Source organism: Dermacentor silvarum, chromosome 1, assembly GCF_013339745.2.
Source record: "Dermacentor silvarum isolate Dsil-2018 chromosome 1, BIME_Dsil_1.4, whole genome shotgun sequence".
Taxonomy (NCBI): Eukaryota; Metazoa; Arthropoda; class Arachnida; order Ixodida; family Ixodidae; genus Dermacentor; species Dermacentor silvarum.
In genome coordinates, this window is record NC_051154.1 from 168,121,489 (window position 1) to 168,131,463 (window position 9,975).

Here is a 9,975-nt window from a genome sequence, read left to right on the forward strand (position 1 = left end):
AACCAGAAAGGACTCTGCCATTCATTCACTGTCACCCTCAGTTCTACCGACACCAGCTGAGCGGGCTTAGACGAAGCGATACAGTAAAGGGATTGCATACGCACGGCCGCTTTATGGCATGCTTGTGCACGGCTCAAGCAGCCTTGGCCAGTTCACGGCCGCAGCCGTGCGCGGTAGCGCTTATGCTTCCGCGTTCAAGCGCGGCCGTGCCTGGCTATGCAGGGCACGCGCACATGTATACGCTTGGCAGGAACTGGAAACTTGCGCTTTCAGAGAAGCGGAACGATGGCGAGCGGCGCCGCAAGCTTCTTCTCGGAACGTCACATTTGAATTCATGAAGTTTCTCGTTCCTAAAACTGTTTATATATGGTCGGCTGCCTTGTTTGCTTGCTGTCGTGGCTAGAGGGCGCCTGTGTTTTTTTTTTTTTTTTTCTTACCGTTCAAGCGTATACGTACTGCTTTGTAAATACTGGACCCACAGATTGGACTCTGTAGGTTGATCAACAGTGAAAGAACAAGAGTAGCCTCCTCCTGGCGTCAACGTTTCTATAAGAGCAACTTCTCCGTCTGCGTAACGACTGCTTGTTGCCAGGGTAACAATAAAACGGTTATAGCCATAACAAATACAGTTTTCCTTGTCAAAGCATTGGCTCCAAACTGACGCTTAGATTGTTCTTCCACTGTGGATCAACTAAAGCTCCTGTGACCTCATAGTTTTGTTTGGCTCTCTGTAGCTTGTATTTCACGCCGCTGTTCTAGGAGCGGCAGTGTCCAGCGCCGGTTCCGTATTCACCGACCTCGCCGACAAACTAATTGCATACGTCTGGCGGCGCCCCTTCGTCAGCTTGAAACGAACTAACAAATCATCAAATATTTGCGATTTCTGTGGCTCTGCACTCGTTTACTGTGGCAGTGGCATCTTCTCACAGTGGAGGCGGCCATCTTGCTCGTTCGCTTGCTTGTTCCTTAAATAATAGCGCTCGCCTACTAGGAGAACAACGCCAATAATCCAGGTGTTGGGAGTGGTTTTGGACGGGCTCGGGGGGAGAGGGGGTTAATATTAATTCAGTAATTGAAAGCAATTATGCCTGGCATGCTGTTCAACCTCGGTGAGCTTCTCCAGTAAGTCCCGGCTGGGAATTATCCTTAGAGGTCACAGCTTATACAACAGATGTTCCGAGCGAAATGGCGCAGTGCCACGTGCCAGATTTGTGCAAAATGGTTAATTTTTTCCTCTGCATTTGCAGCGGTGATATAAAAGGGAACTTGGCCGCTGTTAATGGAGCGAGATAGTATCTAAAAAATAATAATAACTTTGTGGCGTTTTCGTTGAGACGTCGTTGTTAGTAAAAACTTATTCGATGCATGATTTAGATGTTTTTCTCTAGCCATCTGATTCATGGCGCATCCTCCGTTCTGGGGATGTGCGATTCAAACGTAGATGCGAATGCGAATGTAAGGCTTACGATGCGAATGTACATTATGCAGCTATTATGCAGTGTTTTATTATTTGATTACGCATGACAGACACGCGTTCAATGGTACTAATGTGTAAAAATGCGGTTCTATGTAAGCCGGTTTGCTGGTACTTGGTCTGCCCGAAGCGCCGGCAGTGTAGTGGCGGTGGTGGATGAAGCGTTTTTTTTTTTTTTTTTCTTCGCGCTATATGGTGCTGAAGCTGAGATTGACGAGGTGACCTGACGACGACCCAATAACATCGATGACGACAACGCTCGTCGTCAGCGTAACGGAATGGACGGACAGGTGGACTAAAGTAAACCCAGTTTACAGCTGCTAACTGCTGTCGAAGTAAATAGAAGTTCTGCAACGCAGCACATTACGTTGAAAGCACTGCTTTAGCAGTCAAAAGAGTTTGTCAGGCGCATGCAAGTGCCGTGGCTAGTGGGACCTTGTTGCTGGCATCTTCGAAATTCAGAATGGCACGTTTCGAATGGCCCATTGCGAAATTTAGGATGGCACGTTTGTTCTGATAAATGCATTCACCAAATTAAAAGCTGTAGGGGAAGATTTCTCGTTTTGCGAATGTAGTGATACTTTCTTACTGTAAAGTCAACGAGATAGAGAAGATCGCGCAATTGCGACCTGATTTGGCATGACACAATTCATGGAGGGAGAGGGGGAGGAAAATCACTGTATGCCATTGGGTTCTATAATGTATTATGGTGCAATTATTAGTTGAAATTTAATCTCTGAGCGCTATAATTCGACTGCGTTCGTATCTACGTGAAGAAAAAAATTGTTGAGGATATTTTGGAGAAATATACCCTGTAGTGAGCAGTCATACTTTAACCTAATTTATTGACATGTATACATCAAGCGACGGTCATTTATTTTGTGCACTCAAAGTTTGCTGTATAGAAGTAATTAGTTCTCGAAGTAAGAAAGTTTACTTCTGTGAGGTAACGCTATGATGGTAACGCTATGATGAACTACCCCTAAAGAAAAGATAATAGAATCCGCGAATAGTTTCAATCACTAAGCGTGAAGCGACGCTTTTAGGCAATTCTGCTGCTGAGTACGAGCACATCGGTTCGATTCCCGGCCATGGCATTCGCGTTTCTCTGGGAGCTAAATGCAAAACTGCTCGTTCACTTAGATTTAGGCGGACGTCAAAGAGCCCTAGGTAGCCAAAATTAATCCCGAGTCCTCCACTATACGGCGTGTTTCATAGCCCCAGTGTTGCCTTAGAGCGTTAAACCTCGCGAATGAATCAATGCTTTTAGGTCATAAGGCAGAACGCGGTGTAGTAGTTCTATTGTTGTTTAAACCACGGATATTAACTCCTACTCTACCTGTGTACTTGACCCCCCTCCCCCCTACCTTATATAATGCCCCGGGCCCTTAGGGTGGTAATAAATGAAACTAAGTGAAAGTCATCGGAAGAAAAAAATATGGGTTGGAGCGCATATGGCACACACACCGTAGTCATGACCGACAGCTTACTGCTATCTGTTAAAAGAAAAATTTACAATCATTGAATTATACCGGGCGATGAGTGATGGAATGAAAAATGATAGGCGCAACGTTATGAGATGGGAAGACAGCGGTGACGATTAGAGAGCAAACGATAGAGATATTCCTGTTGAAATCAAGAGTAGCAAATGGAGTGGACCAGGCATTGTAACGCGTAGGACTAATAACTGAGGGTCTAGCAGTGTTACAGAATGGGTGCCAAGATCGAGAAGAAAGACGCAGTCGGGGTTGGCAGAAAGCCAGGAGGTGTGATGAAATTAGGAAATTTGCAGGCAAAGAATGGAGTCAGCTAAGGCAGGAAATAGGTAACTGAATTATAAGAACTTTCTGTGGGCCTAGTTGGTGCATACTTTACGATAAACTTTTTAAAGCGCAATAAAGAGACAAGGCACAAAAGGAAGGTCAGACACAGGACAGGCGCTACTTTCAACTGTTTATTCCACAACGTGGTCATGAAATATATATGAAAAAGGCACATGCGCAGAAAGGTTAATGAAAATGAACAAAAAAACACCATGAGGCACCATAAGGGAAAAGAAAAAAATTAATTAATTAATTAAAATAAGCATGATAAGGACAATGTATAAGAAATGCCTGACTAATTTACAAACGCGTCGAGGTATCCAAACTCTTTTGCGTAGAGACTTAAAGAAGGTTCACTGATGCAACCTTCCCCCCTCTTTTTTATGTGATATGCTTCCAGTATCAAGCGGGCCTGCTCATTGTGGCTCCTACCAAGAATCCTCGCGTCAAAAAATAATGCCTCACATCCGCAAGAGTTCACGTGAACCGCGAAATGCGTTCGCTCCTTCTTTTTAAGATCCATGGCGTGTTCTCTAAATGAGTCATTACCAGACCTTCCTGTTTGACCACTATAGCTTTTTCCACAGAGCAAAGGAATTTCATAAGCAACTGCGCAGGTGCAACTGAGATAGGGGGAAAGGTGGTTCTTACGGCAATCTCGCCTTGTTTCGCCTGCTGTGGCTATCTGAGGGCAAAGGCGGTCGAGTTTGTTGGGGGAAGAGAAAACCACTATAACGTCGGGCCTATTGGCGACCTTCTTCAGGTTATGCGAAACTTTGTGGATGTACGGAACTACCTCAAGCGCACGTTCTTTCCCCCCCGAAATTTTTACTTTCTTTTTTTTTCCTTTCTTAAACTTCTGCAACAAACCCTCAGCAACCGCAGAGATGACTTAGGAGGGAAACCTGCCACCAGCAGTTCTTTCACCTGCGCTTGGAAACTCTTGCATCGTGGGGTGGCACGATTTCCTAAGCGAGGACTCGAGGCAAAGGGATGCTATGGCTCTTTTTACTATCTTAGAGTGAGAAGAGTCAAAAAGTAGGATCCCCTTCCTAGACCTAGGTCCATAAGACCAGCACACATGTTCGCTAGAAAAACTAAGATTAATGTCTAAAAACTGGAGACAGTTCTGCGTGGGAAGTTCATGGGTTCATCGGAAGTTCAAGTTCATGGGAAGATGTATTTGAACCCATGAATATGGCACCAACAGACAATGAAACCAGAGGAAGCATAGGGGAGGCGAATTGTTACGTTGAAGTGATATGTAGAAATTATTAGGTCGAGGGAAATGAAAGTGGACGGGAAAAAGAACTTGCCACCGGTGGGAGCCGAACCCACATCCTGCATCTTTCCAGCGCGCTCCCCGCACGGTTGGTGCAAAACGAGGTGCGTAGTTTAAAAGCAGGAACGTCACATCGCTTTTTCACTCTCCTGATTCCCACAATTCACAACGTTTGTAGACGCGGATAGTTATCCGGCAAGTTGCGAATGCAAATAAGATGCTACGCAACATAACTGCAGTTGATACCTATAAGAATTGTTCTAGTCCACGACTACAGTTCTTGCTAGCTGATGTGAAATTCTCCCTCGTTAAGTTTATTCCAAGTGCATTTTTAAGTCCTTTGTTTGTGAGCATTACTTTGTTGGTTATTGTATCGCGAAATTTGTTCTCGTCGTTGTGTGTTTGCTGCGCAATGTTTTTCGTCCTCTTTGGCTTGCAGCACCTGCCTTGTCCTGTTGTGATACAGCACATATTGCCTTTCCTTGTTTTATTATGGTTGACTTGGCATACCAAATCCTGTTCAAGGCACGATTTTCGGACCAGCAATACAAATTGACTAAATAAAGAAACCTATATGCCAAACAGTAGAAAAGTCTATATACAATGCACAATGCAGATAGTAGATGAACGATTACGGAGCAACATTTCTCTCCTCTCTAATAATATCTGCATAAAAATCTACCCTGGACGCAGCTATGTCAGGCCACCGCACTATGGCCTCAAAAAATCAGACAGCTGTGCGACATAAATGTGCCTCATCTTTATTGTTATTTATATTTTCTCAACGGGTGCTCTCCTCCTAGGTACTGCCTTCCACCAAACAAAAAACAAATGAAAAACAATGGCGTTCATGCAGCTCTACAAATTGAACCATGACCGCGTTGTTCAGTATGCATGGTAAAGCAACACGCGGCGCACGTGTTTCTTGAGACATGACTCTCATCCTTGAAGCCCCTAATCCCGACGTAAGCAAGGGTCCGTCGTATTCGGAGCGTGAAGGACAAAAAGATGTAGAGGCGCTAAATACCCGTGGAAAACTTTAACACGTGGGTACCGCCCACTGACCTTTCGTTTGGGTGATTCAGCGAAAGCGCGGCATTGTTCAGAACCTTCCGGCAGAGCTCTGCATTACGCTGTGCTCACAAGGCACGCATCGCAACAAGGAATAATGCTATTTCAAAACAGAAAAAAAAAGATTTGGAAAACTTCGTCTTCTCACGAAGCGAGCTTGGTCTCCTAATTATAAGGAAACTTTAGCTTTCTCATAAGCGAGCGCACTATACTACCTTGTCTTCTTTGAATGTGGTTACACCCAATCAAAAAACGTATTATATCATGGCGCTTCTCCGCTGTTGACGGCTTCAGTTTCTTGGGTTATTAACTATTGTGCATGCCAAAAGGGCGAGTTTGCAGCCTAAAGAGGCTTAGGACAGGAAATCACACCTTCCAATGTCGAATTCGCTCACTTCGTTGTCATCAGCCATTCGCTGGTATAACGGATGTGCTTACATTGCCGCGTAAAAGCGCCACGAAACGATTACGGCTTTGCATCTGTGCTATGCTTTTCGATGACCCTTATACATATTTGGGGGGACTGTAGTTTTCGCGCACTGCAAATACATGAAATTTTGAATACTTCAGCACACTTTTGCGCAAATGAAACTTATTCATACGCATACAGGATATGATTGGATTCCTCGATACTACGGGTTGCATTGCAGTGACCTCAGAGCTTCAACTGGAAGAAAAGCTAAATTATAGCATCCGTGTATTCTTACTACTCTCCAGCTCAGACGTCAACTCATTCATCACTGAATTCATCTTTCCGTAGCCGTCTTGGCAGGCCTGATCTTGGTACGAGCAGTAGACGCATCGCATTGCGGACAAGGACAGACGAAGAAGTGACAGGACAAACATTTTGGTTCGCCCTCATCCGCAACGCGCTGCGCCTACAGCCTCGTAATAAATCACCAACAGATCCAAATAGATTATTGATCCTAATATAAATTTTCCGATGCCACAATGCCAGCCATCGCAGCAGTGGGCGACTTGTACACAAACTGCGATTGGGAGTAACCTTTACCTTTAGAAAGGAATTGCGTATTTTATTTAATAACCTCTAAACTTTTTTTCGATTGCGATGTGAGTGGACATGCCCCATACACATGCACCACATTTTGTGTGCTCGCCCAAAATGCGCCCGAGACACAGCTGTTAGCTCCCTTCTTGACAATACTTGGTAGTCGCCCGGTGACTGCAAACGGACGTGCGCTGGAATTTGCAGAGCCACTACCTGAATCCCTGAACAGCACCGATCTTGACTCGCGGCTGCGATAAGGCCCGTGAGTCATATGCGCTCTATTACTCAATCCCTACTTCCTGTTATCATCATCACTCCTCGTTATCCACTTTCTCTTCCCTACCCCAGCCCTGTTTAGCAGGCTAATGAAGTGCAGCGTTCTTGTGCATGTAACGCGCAGAGCAGATAACCCGTGAACCATTACAGTTATAGAATTGGTGTCAAGGGAATGGAAGCGCAGTTGAGGGTAGGAAACAATAATGAAGTACGTTGTACCAACTCGCCCAAGCTTCCACTTTAACAGACCTAGCACAGTCCGACTCCTGTTTTCTGTCTTGAATAAATTATAGTGACTGTCTTTCAAGCCTTACAGTGGCTAAAGCATACATGCCCGCATGTATGTGCAATGACAATGTGGAATCAGCTATAGTATATCGCTCTATTACGGATCTAGTCGATATCGCGGCGCAAGCAGTCAGTCTCCAAACCGAGTTTCCGACCTTGGGGTATCGCGGAAAAACTCTGTCAATCAAGGTGCTTTAACGCGAAGTGATCGACGGCCCCTTTCAGCCACTAACACAGACCGCGTGGCTGCGCCTCCGGACCGCAGCCTGTGCAGGCACTATGCTGGTGTGCGGCAACCGCGTGCAACCTGGCCATCGTGTTCGCGCCACACAAGTGGTACACGGACCACACGTACTCCATCGAGCGGCCTGAGTGCTTGCTCTTCGCCGCCCTCCATCGCGTCGCCTGGACACTGGGCGTCGCCTGGCTTGTGCTCGCCTGCGCCACGGGACGCGGAGGTACGTACACGCCCACGCTGTGCTTCTCGTCTCGTGTGCAGGGCGACTTCCCGACTCTGCAACACGAACGCTGTCGTTCCAGCGGGAATTCTGGGCGAATTTCGCGAACGGCGCACACTGCTTACGTGTTCTGTGGTTCGCCCTGAGGAACGGAATGAGTCCACACGAGAACCTTTTCACTTTTCACTGCACTTTTCACTGTTCACTCGTGGTTTAAAGAGGAATAGAGAGGTACAAAAGATGCAGAAAGGCAGCGAGGTCAACCAGAACAGATACTCCTGTTGTCTATCCTACATTGAAAAACGTGAGACGAGAAAGCTAAAGGAGCAAGTGGATAGACACCGAGCACACACGCACAATCACAGCCGTTCACAGCACACGTTAACTGTACACGATCACACCAGCAGTGAATGCTAAAGCTATTTCTGAAATAATGTGGTCAAGTATTACTGTTAAGGTACTTAGGCTACACTAGCCTTCCTGGTAAGAATCAACAGGACTGCAATATTGTGCTCTGGCGGAGCACATGCCGGAAATGCACTTGTGACGCAAGATTTATTTATTTTATACAAGAAACCAACCAAGCAGTTTCATAATACATGGTTCCTGGCTTGAAAGCTTTTTAATCACGAATAATTTTCAATACACACTGGGCATCACCACGCATCGCAATTAATAATGTGGTTGAAAATTATTGAGCAGCGTTTTAACGTCATGAGTTCCTGCGAAGATAGAAGATACGAATTTGTCACGATTGTGTATCGAAATTACTGAAGAAGTGCAATGATCACTATAATGGACCAATTCTTGAAAATGCGTTTCTTTTATTTATGCAGCTGCCATACACGTCATTCGACGGCAAATAGTACCAGTTGGTATCGTACGTACCTCTTTATGCGAGTGCATAATTTTTGTTTTCATTTTCCGTTTGCTTTGCTGATTTCGTTAAATGATCACTCTTGTGCATGTTAGTCTACTACAGATTAGCTTCTAGGATAGCCAGCAGACCTATTTTTCGATATGTAAGAAGTCGTAAGCATCAAAACTGCCAGGCTCCCCAGACACGAGAGTAATAAATCTGCGAATTGACTTGCAGAAAGTTTTAATTACGCTTAATTTATGGCAACGCTGCAAATTTTTGTGGCTGTGTCAATAAATTTGCTATAGGTTGCGATCCAAAGTATCACTGATTCGTCATCCAGGAACGCAGACGCCGCTCCAGAGAGCGCCGGAGGCAACTCTGTCGAGGTCGCAGTATAAAATGACGGCTGCAGGTAAAAAAAAAAAATCTTAGAAGCAACATTGCCATGGACTGTTCCTATAAATAAATACACGTAAAGCGCATAACTGCTATTACTGTGAACCCGCTGAAGCAATTTGAATGAAATTAGTACAAACTTAGAAAAATAACCACTCAATTTCACCGTCGGACTTGCTGGCACAAAAGCCCAACTCGATGCCTAAAACGTACACACCGAAATCCTGTAAACACCACCAAGTAGATAATTTATTAACCAACATGACAACATGCAATTTGCATCAAACTGCTCTCTAGGTCACGCAAGTTTTGTGAAAGTTGTAATCACAGAATATCTGAATGCTTTAGAGACACATATCTTCCGTCACTGTTGCCGCTTTGCATTTTCCAACAGACATAATTTGCAAGATTGATACCTGCGTTTTATAGAGTTGCATACTTGCTACACAGTTGTTAATCAGTTAAGAAGTCTATAGCTGTTAAAGTAGCATAGTTGTAAATTCTATGCATCATTCTTCGATTGCGATTGGCATCATTTTTTCTCAGCGCTTTGCAACCTACAATGGCAAATTAGTTCTCATCAGTAACATTTCTTTTAAAATCCTAGATGAAAGATATTTCAGTCCAATTTGTTCAGCGATTTTATAAAAGGGTTGCTTCTTGTGTTTTACATGGCACTGTATACGTATGTGCGGGTAGGCTCTTCGAATGTTATCCCGCAAAGGCAGTGCCTTATCCTTACGGTGACTATCGAGACGGAGTGAATGGAATGGCGTTAGATGAATCAGCAAGGGCCAGGGAGCGGCGTTATGACAATACGTTTTATGAATGATACGTATCCGCGGATGCTTCCTGAAAACGCTGGGAGTAGTTGACTAATGTATAAACGTGCGGAACGGTTTGAACTGCCTCCACTCTTCCAATAATGTGTTTTCTTTCTTTTCTGCGGTTCTACGTGCCAAAACCAGTTCCGATTATGAGGCACGCCGTAGTAGAGGGCTCCGGATTAATTTTGACCACCTGGGGTTCTTTAACG

At 44.9% G+C, this 9,975-nt stretch overlaps 1 protein-coding gene across 1 annotated transcript in view; it reads left to right on the forward strand.

Moving 5' to 3' along the window:
- Window positions 1-9,975, forward strand: part of LOC119434487 (nose resistant to fluoxetine protein 6) — a 74,328-nt gene that overhangs the window by 59,945 nt on the left and 4,408 nt on the right. Inside the window, exon 13 of the mRNA XM_037701666.2 lies at window positions 7,489-7,681. Coding sequence (XP_037557594.1) covers window positions 7,489-7,681 — 193 coding nt within the window. The remainder of the gene's footprint in view (window positions 1-7,488; window positions 7,682-9,975) is intronic.